This window comes from Aedes albopictus, chromosome 1, assembly GCF_035046485.1.
Source record: "Aedes albopictus strain Foshan chromosome 1, AalbF5, whole genome shotgun sequence".
Lineage (NCBI taxonomy): Eukaryota > Metazoa > Arthropoda > Insecta > Diptera > Culicidae > Aedes > Aedes albopictus.
Window position 1 is genome coordinate 313,012,143 of NC_085136.1, and position 13,620 is coordinate 313,025,762.

Sequence of the window (13,620 nt, forward strand, 5' to 3'; positions counted from 1 at the left end):
AAACAACAACAATTGTAAGAACAGCCCATGACTGAAAGAAGGACAAATTTATGGTAAAAAATTACATCAAATTGAATTTAATTTCCTTGAAGGTAGAACTAGAAAGAAAAGCCTATTAACAAAAGAAGGAACAATTCCAATAAATGTTGTCACAGCTATATTGCTGAAAATGTTTTTAACAGTATGAGTCTTATATCAGACTGTGTTCAAAGAAAGCAATACGCGTGTACGACGCCTAAATTGATTTCAGAAAAGTATTTTCAAGATTATCATAGTTTTCGGGCGATTGGTCTTTCGGGTGAATGGTCTTTTCGGGTGAATGGTGTTTCGGGCGAATGGTCTTTTCGGGCGAATGGTCTATTCGGGCGAATGACTTTCGGGCGTTTGTTACATTCGGGCGTTTGTCATTCGGGCATTTGGAATTCGGGCGAATGGTTTTCGGGCGAATGTGACAGAACCCCGTTCAGAAGCTTCACTAACATATTATCAATCCAGTTGGAAACCCGGAATTTGGTGCGAGCAAACTTCGTTTTTTCTCATCGGGATTCTGATGCTCGCACCAACTTCTTATTTCGACTGTTTTGGTATTATATCTGATGAATGGAATGCTTTATAAAGCTTTTTTTTTATTGTCATTTGTCTTTAAAAAAAATCCCAATTACTCTTCAGGCAATTTCTGAGAATTCTTTTAGTGAAGCCTTTGGTCACAGACAAACAGACGTAACACTTGATAAATTTCCATCGACCACGCATTTAACGATCATTTTAAATTTTCATAGTTATGGCTTTCACAACCAGAGGCGCGCGCATCGTTTTTCTATGCGTTTGACGTTTCACACTAGCGCCTTCTGTTGATGATACTGCACAACACAGTGATTCGTGCAACTTTTCCACCAGGTGATGGTAGTGCGAACTGGGCGATGGATTTCCATGAAAATCGTTCAAGGTGTTACGTCTGTTTGTCTGTGCTTTGGTAATCCATTCAACAATGGCTGTGGGAACAGCCTCACATTTTTTTTTGGAAATACCTTCGGCAAGTCATTCTACTTTTATTTGTATTTTCGTCCATTTTTTGGACTTTTATTATATATTTTATTTGGTATGCCTTCGTCAATTTCTTCGGAAATTCTTTCATAAATCGCTTCTGCAGACAACTTCTTCTAGATTTCTTCACTTTTTATGTAAGGAATTCCTGCAGCAGATGATTTCGGAATACCTTCGGTAATTCTGATGTTACTTGCGTTGAACTTTTTTTTTTTGAATTTCATCAGCAATTCATTCGAAAATTTTGGAAACTTCGATTATTACTTTGGGAACTTCTTTGGTGATTCCTTTGAAAATTGATTCAGCAAATTTCTTAGAGATTTCCTCAGGGAATTTATTTGAAAAAAAAATCTTTGGCGATTCTTTAAAAATTATGTCAAGGTGATTCTAGGGCAATTACTTTTGGAGTTCTTTTTAAATTTTCTTTAAAAATTCCTTTGATGCTTATGGATAATTCTTTGAGAATTTCGTTCGAAATTTGTTTTGTTTTTTTTTATTGAAAATATTTCGAGAATTTATATTGAGATTGGATTTGACCATTTTATTTAAAACGTCGTAATATTTTCTTCAGGAATTCCTCTGATAATTCTTATATGAATTCTTTTGGCAACTACTTCGAAAGTTCTAAGGTAATTTTGATTGTTTTCCGGCAATTTCTTTGGGAATCTGTCAGTAGGCTTTTCGTGAATTTCATAGGATTATGTTTGACCAAGACTAGTTGAGAATTTCTGATCAGCATTTTTTGGAAGCAATAAATATAAAAACAAATAAATCATAAATAATTTCAAAAACAATCACGATAAAATTTCCTTATAAATTTGCAAAATAACTGAAATAATTTCAGAGGAATGTCCATTGAAATTATAGAGAAAAAATCCAAAGAAATTGCTGATGATATTCTAATGAATCTTCCGTAGAAATTTTCTAAAAAAAACAACCATGCCGAAGGAATCCTCAAAGAAATGGCCATACTATGGTCTAGCGAATACGGAGTCGTAGGTTCAAACGCGAACTGAACGCGAATTTTTTTTTCGCAAATTCTCTCAATTTGTCAATTCTGTGCCTTCTAAGTAATTATAAGTTTTTTCCGTACATTCCTATAGGATTTCACTAGAGATTCCTCTAGTAGCACCTCCTAGAATTTCTGTGGAATATCTAACTATTCCCGAAATTCGAAAGATTTCTACTGGAGTTCCTTGAAGAAGCCCAAAAGGATTTCCAGGAGAAATACCGTGATTAATTTCTATAGTAATCCACGAATAAAAACTCTAGTGGAAATCCTGGATGAGTTTTTAGAAAAATCCCTGGAAGTATCCCTGGAAAACTGTCTAGAAGAATCCTAGCAAGAATGCCAGGAGAAATCCCTAGAGGGATTCCTGCAGGTATCACAGTGAGAATTTCTGGAGGAGACCTAGGAGGCATTCCTGAAACATGAGAAGCAGCAGGAATCGCTTATGGAATCCCAGGAGGAGTTCCTGGATGAAAGTCAAGAGGAGTTTCTGGAGGAATCCAATGAGTAATATTTGGAGAAATCCCAGGAAAAAAAAAACCTTTCGGATTTCTAGGAGGAAACACCGAGGGTACTTCTGCAAGGCTCCTAGAAAGATTACCCAGAACAATCCCAGCAAGTTTTTGAAGGAAATCCTGGAGAAGAATTTTGGGAGGTATTAGTGTAAGAAATTCTGGAGGAATCCTAGGAGGCATTGCTGGAAGAACCCATGAGAAATTTATGAGAGAATCCTTGGATAAAATATCTTCGATAAAAATTCCTGGAGTAATCACCGGAAAGGTTCTCAAAAAGTCATAGGAAAAATCTCAAGAGGTATTCTTAAAAGGACTCTGGGGTGTGTCATTGTAGAAATCGCAGCGGATATCCTAGGAGGAATGGCTGGAGGAAATTATACAGGAATTTATAGAGAAACCCCATCAGTAATGCCTGGGGGAATCCAAAGAAAAAATCTTTGGAATGTCTAGAGAAGTCCCTGAAAGAACCGGTAGAGGTATTCTGGAAGAATCTTTAGAGAAGGCCCTGAAGGAATCGCAGGAGGAATTTCTGAAGAAATGTGAGGAAGATTTCGCGGAAGAATTCCAGCTATAATGCTAGGATAAATTCGTAATGGAATCACTAGAAGAGTTTCTGGACGTATCATAGTAAGAATTTATGAAGGAATTGCTGGAAGAACCGTAGGAGGAGTTGTTTGAGGTATTATTGGAGGAAGACCCAAGGGAGTTTCTGCAGGGATTCCATGAGAAATTTCTGGAGGAATCCTTGGAGAAATCGCTGGTATGACAACCAAAGAAATTTCTGCAGGAATTCCTGAAAGATTACCTGGCAAGATCCAGCAAAAATCCAGGAGAAAGCTTTAGAAGATTCCTTAGCATAATTTCTGAACTACCACAGTTAGAATTTATTAAGGATGAATAGCTGAAGGACCGCAGGAATTACTAAAGGAATCCCAGCTGGAATATCTGGAGCAGCGCTTCCCAAAATCAGTTTTCTTGGCGCCCCCACCTGTCGCAGGCTCGCTTTTTCTACTCCTAAGGAATCTCAGGAAGATTTCCCGAAAGTATTGCAGCAAGTAAGTATGCCAGGTGAAATCCCTGGAAGTATTTCTGAAGGAGTCCTAATGGGAATTTCTTGAACAATTCCAGCTGTAATTCATGAAGGAAGGCCAATAGAAGTTCTTGGAGAAATCCCCCGTGGACTTTCGGGAAGAACCTCTGGAGGAAGTCCTGGTTAAATTCTTGAAGAAATCTCTAGAAGAATCACCGAAGGGATTTTTAGAGAAATCCCTGAATGATTTTCTGGAAGAATTTTTGAAAGAACTTCCCTAGTAGAATTTCTGAAGGTACCATAGTGAGAAATTTTGGAGGAGTTCTAAGAGAAATTGCTGGAATCCTAGCCACAGTTCCCAGAGGAAGGTCAATATAAGCTCCTGGGGGAATTTCATGAGAAATTTCTGGAAGAATCTCTGAATAAAATCTTTGAAGGAATTCCTGAAAGAATCAACGGAGGAACTTCTGAAAGGATCCAGGAAGGTTGTCGTAGATAATCCCACCAGGAATTCCTGAAAATATCCCAAGAAAATTTTCTAGAAGAATCCCTAGAAGAATTCCAAGAAGTACCATAGTAAGATTTTTCGAAAGAAATACTACAAGAAAATGCTGGATCAATCCCTACAGAAATTTCTAGAATGTACAATCCCATCAGAACTGTCTGGAGAATCCTGAGGGAAGTTTATTGAAGAAATATCGGGAGGAATCCATAAAGAAAGCCTAGAGAAATCACTGTATGAATAGATAAAGCACAGAGAACAGACGTCCAAGCTCATGTAGTGCTATTGTGTAAAGCATTGCAACGGTTGTTTTGAAATAACTGGGAATGTGGCCATTACGCGGCGCTATCACATTTCGAATCGGGGTACAAATTTGCCGTTGTTTTACCTTTTGGCGCTAGTGTCACCAAGTGTGCACCCTAGTATAGTTCCACCAAGAGAATGTGGTGGTTTTACTTGGAAAACAAAAGTTGAATTATTGTTCAACTTGTTTCTAATTGAAAATAATGAAACTAATTATCAATGGGTTGCTAAAATTTTGTAGCTGGATTAGTGAAATAACCATAAACATCTTGTTATTTGAGCAAATACAGCTCAGAATCTGGGTAGGAAAATTTAAAGATGCGCTAGTGAAATATTTCTTTAGAAAACGCCATCATGGTGTCGAAACAAGTTTTTGAGTGGGAAAGTCACCGTCGATGTCGCTACTGAGCTTGTTTTTTCCTTACACAAGATTTTCAAGCAATTTTGTTCGAGCATGTTCGTCTGTTCTCTGTGGTTGTGGCTTTCATAACCAGAAGAGCGCCCATCGCTTTTCTTTGCGTTTGACGTTTCACACTAGCGCCTTCTGATGACGATATTGCACAACGCAGTGTTTCGTGAAACATTTCCACCAGGTGGTGGTAGTGTGAACTGGGCGATGGATTTTCACGAAAATTGTTCTAGGCGTTTCGTCTGTTTGTCTGTGGTATGTACCTCTCATGCATTTGTTGTTGTTAAAGTTACTCGCATTCTTCCGATCATAAAGTCTGTTCTCTAAGAGGTTTTTTTTTGCAGATAAACTAGACGTATAGGGGCTGTCCATAAACCACGTGGTCATGAGGGGGGGGGGGGGGGGGGGGTTCGGCCAATGACCATTTTGTATGGATGAAAAAAAAAATTGTATGGACTAATGACCACGCGGGGGGGGGGGGGCTGAGAAGTCCCAAAAAAATGACCACGTGGTTTATGGACAGCCCCATACGCGTATATAAAACTTTTATTATACAGCTTTTGTCTTAAAAATAAGTTTAATTCCATTTTCCTTATAATCAACAGCTTTTCAAAACTATCAAGCGATTTTTTCACCAGTCACGTACAATAAAAAGTATGACACTCTCAATATTTGTGATCACAACACTGGATCGCGTCTAACTTTCAAATAGATACTATAGTAATTATGAATAATCAAACAAAAATATCATGAAAACAATTTGTTTAATTCAGGCGGTAGCCTTTACAATAAAATCAGCATCAAAATATAATTCTCGAAATAATTTACACAGAAAAAAATTTTTTTTTTGTTATCATATGTAAAAATTGTGAAATGTTTGAAATATCATAACTTTTTTGTTTATCAGTTTACCATCACCAAAATTTTATGGTAGATAGCTGATATAATGGGCCATTTTCCCTAAAAAATTGACGTTGGTAAAAAGATAGGGTTTTGAGATATTTGAGTTTTTGTTACAAAGATCATATTTTTTTTAAGTTAAAAAAGATTTTTTTTACAGTGTATATTTTCTAAGGAATCATCATTTAGTTATCTAACTTTGCTGAAAAATTCATAACAATCGAACAATCCGTTTATGCTGTACAGCTTTTAGAATATTTTTGAACTATTTTCGCATACACCCTTTTGAAAAGTTAGTCGTGAGTGAATATGGAGGTTTAATATCGAAAAATGGCGATTTAGATGAAATTGAAAAACTGTGCAAAGTTTCAGATATTTTTGAAATGGTCGCACAGGATCGACTGACATGACTCCGTGGAATTCCTCTTGTAGTTTGTGGCATGTAACTTGCATGTAACTTTTCCTGTGATAATTTTAATACATTTTAGCTTTGAATACACCACAGAGAACAGACATTTAAGCTCGAACAAAAATACGTCGAAATCGTGTGTAAAAGATTTAAGTGAACCTCAACGCCTCCAACGGAAATTGCCCCACTTATAAAGTCGATTTGACCCCACGATGGCAGTGTTCATCGTTAAAATACACTACACGGAGAAAACAAAGTACTCAAATATGAGTTTATTTCACCCAACTTCGGGGTTGCGTGCGGGAACCCATATTTGAGTTCGTGGAAGCGATGTTGAAGTGGGTTTTTTACATTTGATCCCGTGCGGCAAAGTACCTATCGGCTAAGTTTTTTTCACCCAACTGCTAGTTCAAAGTACTCAAATTTGAATTCATGCTGTCGTCAAAGTACTCAAATTTGAATTCATGCATGTCATTCAATGCTGTTTACTAAATTTTGGCTTCCCGCACTGAACTGTCAAAGTTGAGTTGTTTTGCTCTTCGCTCTCTGACAACAACAAAGAGAGTGGATGAGAGAGAAGACAAAAAAAACTCAAAAGTGAGTTTAAAAATACTCAAATTTAGGTACTTGAGTTTCTCCGTGTAGCCCACAAAACGACACGAGCGCTCAAATGCCAGAAACGGTGAGCACTGGAAACAAATATGCCCATTTGATTTTGCTGGGAACAGCTGATCTTTGTTTACTATTTTCAACCAGTAACTCAGGTGGTGTTCATGTAATGCAGCGTGTATGTACACGCAACACCACTAAAAGCAGAAACCACTATGCGAGATACTTAATAATAGCATACATAACGGAAAACTGAAATTATATCCTGCTATATATTGGGCAAATAACCCTTTTTTTATAGAAGCCCATTTGGTAAAGTTTGTTATTGAAAGACTTGCATCATATGGGCTCAACGGCGGGCGCTCTGATATGCAGAGCACTGCATGCTCGATGATCTTGCCGAACGCTCCTCGGCGGCAGGTCTTACCATCAACGGCAACAAAACCAGATCGTTAGATGTGAACATGGTCAACCCTTCCAGTTTTAAGTCAGCCGTGCAAGCAGTGGAGAATGTTGAAAGTTTTCAATATATTGGTTGTAGGAATAAGGTATCTGTATTAAACATTATTTGATTTGTGATTACAACATCAGTAGTTTTATATCCAACAATAAATATTTATGTCTAACAAAAAATTGTCTGAACAATTCTTCCCGTGTTTGCCAATAATATACCTAAAGCGATCTAAGAGTGTAGATTTGGAGAATCCATCTCAATCGCGAGAATGAAGGCGTCGGGCTTGGCGTCGGGTAAGCGAGACGAGCGAGACCAAAAACGAGATCGTCGGCGGGAGGTGTCAGTTTTGTGACGATTGAAATGGTGAACGGATGTGTTCGATCGTGTGTGTGCGAGCAAAAGGTCATTTTGAAATAATAAAAAAAAAAAATTGGAATCGAAATACCTAGTTGTTACGCATTTATTTAATAATATTAAGGGAAATCCGACAATGGCACAGTCGGTAGTGCAGTGATAATTGTGTAATTTAGTGATTTTTTGAAAGAGGCGGAAATTATTGAAAAAGAAAATGGCTGCATATTGAACCGGATGCAAGTGGAGGTGGAGGATGGATGTGTAGTAAGTACCAAACATTATTGAAGCGTGGATGGAACATGGATGAAGATCAAATCAAGTAAGTGTTTATGTTTTGCTGTTTTTGGATTTCTACCAGTGGAAACCGGTGAGCACCCAGTAGGATTGCTGTCGCTGGATGCTCATGAATGTGGCATTTTGGGTAAACTTGTTCTTTACCGCATTTGAAGAGGAAAGGAGCCAATCTGGTGAATATGGAAGATGATGAATGGGTCAGTGTTGGTTTTGAAATCGCTTGCGATACGCTTAAGTTTTTGTTGCACACATGAGACAGCAGACAGGTTTGAATTAATTTTACTCACTAATATGAGCGGTTGTCAGAAAGTTTATTTTTAGGATTTGGTGGATTAGATTGAAGCATTGGAAAAAGCATTGTCCTGTGTTATTGATGTTGAGAAATTTGGGAAAGCAGAAGATTCGGTTTAAATTAATGACTGATATTTGGTCTCAATTGATTTTGGCCACGACATGAGATTTTATTCAATTTATATCTGTGAAAAAGCACAATAATTGATGTGAGGCGACAATGGGTAAAGTGATTTTTACGGTTAACAAAAGAAGTGTCATTACTCCTGAATGAAACTATGAAATATGTTTTGGTGTTGATGCTTTATTAGAAATATTAAGCTTGAAAACCTCAATCCAAGAAAGTTTTGGATCGGAGATTGAGACGGACCGAACTTGTGACAAGGAATACTGAATGAAGCAATGAAATATTTTCTGGTTTTGATGCTTTATTGGAAACATTGAGCTTGAAAACCTCAATCCAAGAAAGTTTAAGGATCGGAGATTGAGACGGACCGAACTTGTGACAAGAAATACTGAATGAAACAATGGAATATTTTCTGGTTTTGATGCTTTATTGGAAACATTGAGCTTCAAAACCTCAATCCAAGAAAGTTTTGAGATCGGAGATTGAGATTGACCGAACTTGTGGCAAGATAAACTGAATGAAACAATGGAATATTTTCTGGTTTTGATGCTTTATTGGAAACATTGAGCTTGAAAACCTCAATCCAAGAAAGTTTTAGGATCGGAGATTTAGACAGACAGAACTTGTGACAAGATAAACTAAATGAAACAATGAAATATTTTCTGGTTTTGATGCTTTATTGAAAACATTGAGCTTGAAAACCTCAATCCAAGAAAGTTTTAGGATCGGAGATTGAGACGGACCGAACTTGTGACAAGGAATACTGAATGAAACGATGGAATATTTTCTGGTTTTGATGCTTTATTGGAAACATTGAGCTTGAAAACCTCAATCCAAGAAAGTTTTAGGATCGGAGATTGAGACAGACCGAACTTTGACAAGGAATACTGAATGAAACATTGGAAAATTTTCTGGTTTTGATGCTTTATTGGAAACATTGAGCTTGAAAACCTCAATCCAAGAAAGTTTTAGGATCGGAGATTGAGAAGGACCGAACTTGTGACAGTGAGTACTGAATGAAACAATGGAATATTTTCTGGTTTTGATGCTTTATTGGAAACATTGAGCTTGAAAACCTCAATCCAAGAAAGTTTTGAGATCGGAGATTGAGATTGACCGAACTTGTGGCAAGATAAACTGAATGAAACAATGGAATATTTTCTGGTTTTGATGCTTTATTGGAAACATTGAGCTTGAAAACCTCAATCCAAGAAAGTTTTAGGATCGGAGATTTAGACAGACAGAACTTGTGACAAGATAAACTAAATAAAACAATGGAATATTTTCTGGTTTTGATGCTTTATTGGAAACATTGAGCTTGAAAACCTCAATCCAAGAAAGTTTTAGGATCGGAGATTGAGACAGACCGAACTTGTGACAAGGAATACTGAATGAAACAATGGAAAATTTTCTGGTTTTGATGCTTTATTGGAAACATTGAGCTTGAAAACCTCAATCCAAGAAAGTTTTAGGATCGGAGATTGAGAAGGACCGAACTTGTGACAAGGAGTACTGAATGAAACAATGGAATATTTTCTGGTTTTGATGCTTTATGGAAACATTGAGCTTCAATAATAGCCAAATGGCGACCGATGGCGGCAACAAGTTCGATATAGGTGTACGCATCACGAAGGCGAGGGCTGCTTTTGCGAGCTTAAGAAATGTAGGGTGAAACGACCAGATTAGTCGACGCACCCAAATCCTAATTTCTAACCCGAACGTGAAATGGGTGCTGCTGTACGCCCGTGAAACATGGTGTGTTGTCAGTGGAGAACATCCAACAGCTGCAGGTCTTCATCAATAGATGCCGGCGGTTTATAATTCGGGCATGGTGGCCTCACACTTGGATCTCTAGCGTCGATGTCATCTAGAGCCGATAGCAACAGAAATTCGACTGCAACCGTGGAGGTGTGTCGGCAAGCGAGCGTTAGATTGGAACACAACAGAATTTCACATCAGAGGCAAACCCTCTACATGGAAATGAAGGAAGTCGACAAAAATTTGTCCTGGTAATCGCACAGGATAGAGATCTTTCAATTCGGCCCTCTGCACCACCATGAGCGCCCAGAACTTAAAGTAAGCATGTAATCAGTTAACGCTTAGTTCTTATACGGTCGTGTATTTAACTCAATTTCCATATGAAACTAAATGTCCATGTTATCCAATATCCACTTAATATGATATGCCACCGAAACCGACACTCCCACACTTTTGTCTTCCACACTGCACTCGTTTACTCCTCCAGAGATCACTCCAAAAAGTACCATTCGGTACCGATCCCCGTAGGGAACAGCCCGTTGCAAGGGTCCTCCGGAGTCACCTCTACAATGTGTTTCCCCTTTGGATCCACGTGCGCAAATCATTTGCTCTTTCTTACAATAGTACGGCCGGTCCTTCAAAGTGTGCATGGTGGTAAACCTCAGGACATCCGGATACCGTCCACTCTCCGTAAGACCCCAGCCTGACGCAATCAGATCAGAGGGCTTCATCATCAACCACTGAGTCGTTACGGGCAGACAAATCGGGTAGATTCGATCCACAATGATCTCCGCCGTGCCATTCAAGTGAACCAAGGCTATGTCATACTGTCCTTTCAATCCCCTATACTTTTCATGCGCGACCCAGTTTTTGATCACATATTCAATGTACTCAACGCATTCATTTTCTACGCAGTCTTTTTCTCTACTCAGGTCATGTTCTCCCAGTCGGACAAAAGTGGGCTTAAATTCTAGTTTAAAACAATGCGCAGCCGTCAGAACGTACTGAGCGTGGATCAACGTACCGCTGCAGACCGTTGTTTTTATAGATTTTGAATTTTTCAACCAAAAAAACATCAGATTGGCCATCCATGGAAACTCCCCGACGTCAGCTTCTTCACCGGCCAGCACTCGATGCGGCATCCCAATCAGGCCACATTTGTCCAGACGTAGCTTCCAGGCCTTCGCGTATCTGATCAAACCGTGAGGCGTTTCCGGATGGGCACAACACATGGAAGTGCTGTCGGAGGTATCCGAAGGACATTTGTAAGCGTCCGGAAGAGATCCGTTGTACTTGAAGTTTGGGTTTCTATCTAGCACGAGGTCACCAAATCTATCGCAAAGGCTCATTGGTACGCAACGGCCGGATACATTATCTGCTCGTGTGCAGCTAGGAAATGCTGTAGGAAAAAGAGATTGATGTATTGCGAATGTAGTTCACTCGTCACAACCAGACTTACCGTTTTCCAATGGTTTAACTTGCCTCGGTGAATGATCCAATGTTATATTCCTCTGTAAGTTTCTTGGACAGCAGTAGTATTTCTGAAATAATGACATTTTTATCAGTTAATTATTGATGGTATAGCTTATCTTGTTTTCAGTCTTGTTGGAAATCGAAGTTTCAATTTTCCTTCAAATGCATGCTTCGGCACTCTCTGCGTAGTCGTCTCACTTGCTCCGTCTAACCACGTGCTTCTTCTTCTTTATGTTTCATCTTCGTGCTTAACAGAGAACCGTTGTTTGTTTTTATATTTTAATGTTCTTTCGTTGAAGTAACACGTATGAAAACAGAAAGAAAAGAATGTATAGATTACCCGCAGGGAGTGCGTTCAATGTTGGTCAGCAGGAGTAAAATCATTTTATTTTGTATGGCGAAAAGCATCTTAACTCGAATTTCTCGAAATGAAAAGCATTAACCGAAAAAATATTTGGTAGGCACCGTACCGAACCAGTCATCATTGCCCAACGAACAATTTTGCTCTACAACAGTGGAACTAACCAATCTTAAGTAAACTTTAGCTTAAGAAACTGTTTTACAGCTAGTTCTGTTTCTTGGGTTGTGCACAACCGCTACCAAATATTTTTTCGAATAATGTGTTCCACTTCGGGAAATACGCCTTTAGATGCTATTCGCCATACACAATTTTTGGGATTTACTTTTAGAGATTTTTCGCGCATAGAAGCTGGCGCCAAATTGGTCGATGCGGAGAGTAGGAAAACAGCCAAACCAGTTAATTCATTTCTAATGGCACTGTGAGCCTATCCATCTTTCGCCGACACCGACATACCGTTTGCTCATCTTCGAAGCACACATTTGATGAGCGCCTCCAGCTATCATCATCCGGAATTTCGAACAGAAAGTCCCTCGTGTAGCCTCCGCACTGGTCTTCCGCCATGCACAAACCCGAAACCCTCGTAGACGTAGTACAGGTTTTGCCCAGGGTAATTTGATCCCTATCGCAACAAATTCCGTGCTTGCCATTCTCCAGCACACACTTGTGTGTGTGGCGCGTCGTCCTTCGGCAGTACCGATTCTGAACGCAGACGCCTTTCCCCCAGGGACAGCTTCGACCGTTTACAGCGCCAACTACAACATGAACAGGAAACATATTAAAACACTTCTGAGAGGCGTTTTTTTTCAACTTCCGTTTAACAAACCAAAACACACCAAAAGCGCCAGAGCGAGCAGCGGCTTCAACGGCGATAATTCCATGATGAAGCGATAACAAAGGTTTTCCCCGAAGAATTCTTACTCTTTTTTTATGCGAATCTGTAGCACGCGCAAAATGTTTGATTGGCCTATAACACTCGCGTACACTACCGTCAACCGCAACGGTGTGAGCAGCTGCTGCGTGATAAGCAGTGCAATCTGTTTGAATTTCTGCGCAAAACTGAGCCAAGAGCGAACCAATCGGGTGCCATTTATTAGCCGGAAAGTCAGAGATGCACAGAAGAAGAGATAATGATTCGATGATTCTGAGAGCCCAAAAAGTATCACGGTTACTAAAATCTAAGGGTATGCGGTATGGGATTTTTTCAAGGCGAAACGAAACGAAACGAAATATAAAATTGTTGATATGATGCGGTACGAAACGAAACGAAATTCAAAAATGTTTCGTTATGTCGATACGAAATCTAAATTCACTCGGTATTTTTCGAAACGAAACGAAAAAGTTCCGCGGAATTTTGCAGTTACATCAATTTTGTGCGAATGGACTACCAGCTTGGCGCGCGCCCACAGTTGATCAGCAGGAGTAAATTCATTTTATTTTATATGGCGAAAAGCATCTAAATTCGAATTTCTCGAAATGGAAAGCTTTTACCGAAAAAATATTTGGTAGGCACCAAACCGTTTATCATTGTGCACAACCGCTACCAAATATTTTTTCGAATAATGTGTTCCACTTCGAGAAATACGCCATTAGATGCTATTCGCCATACAATATTTTTGCGATTTACTTTTAGCGATTTTTCGCGCATAGAAGCTAGCGCCACATTGGTCAATGCGGAGAGTAGGAAAACAGCCAAAGCATTTAATTCATTGAAACTGCGTGTTTGCATTCCCATAAAGATCTCCTCCCATAGCCTGTTTTTCTACCGTGCCATTTTTATA

General features: G+C 39.1%; 1 protein-coding gene across 1 annotated transcript; it reads right to left on the minus strand.

Annotated features, from left to right (window-relative positions):
* Positions 1–9,838: 9,838 nt before the first annotated feature.
* On the minus strand, positions 9,839–12,864 carry LOC109423550 (phenoloxidase-activating factor 3). Its single transcript, XM_029867405.2, has 4 exons — positions 12,666–12,864; positions 12,296–12,594; positions 11,468–11,549; positions 9,839–11,407 (listed from the first exon to the last, which is right to left on the minus strand). The coding sequence occupies exons 1-4, from the start codon at positions 12,718–12,720 to the stop codon at positions 10,395–10,397; spliced, it is 1,449 nt and encodes a 482-aa protein (XP_029723265.2). The 5' UTR covers positions 12,721–12,864; the 3' UTR covers positions 9,839–10,394.
* Between the last annotated feature and the right edge of the window lie 756 nt (positions 12,865–13,620).

What these genes read in the sequence shown, in the direction of transcription:
- LOC109423550 (XM_029867405.2), bottom strand. Translation starts at nt 12,720, where the DNA reads ATGGAATTATCGCCGTTGAAGCCGCTGCTCGCTCTGGCGCTTTTGGTG. An exon ending in GGCGCTTTTGGTGTGTTTTG is followed by an intron (nt 12,595 to 12,665) that starts GTTTGTTAAACG and finishes TTCATGTTGTAG; the next exon opens with TTGGCGCTGTAAACGGTCGA. An exon ending in AGTTAAACCATTGGAAAACG is followed by an intron (nt 11,408 to 11,467) that starts GTAAGTCTGGTT and finishes TTTTTCCTACAG; the next exon opens with CATTTCCTAGCTGCACACGA.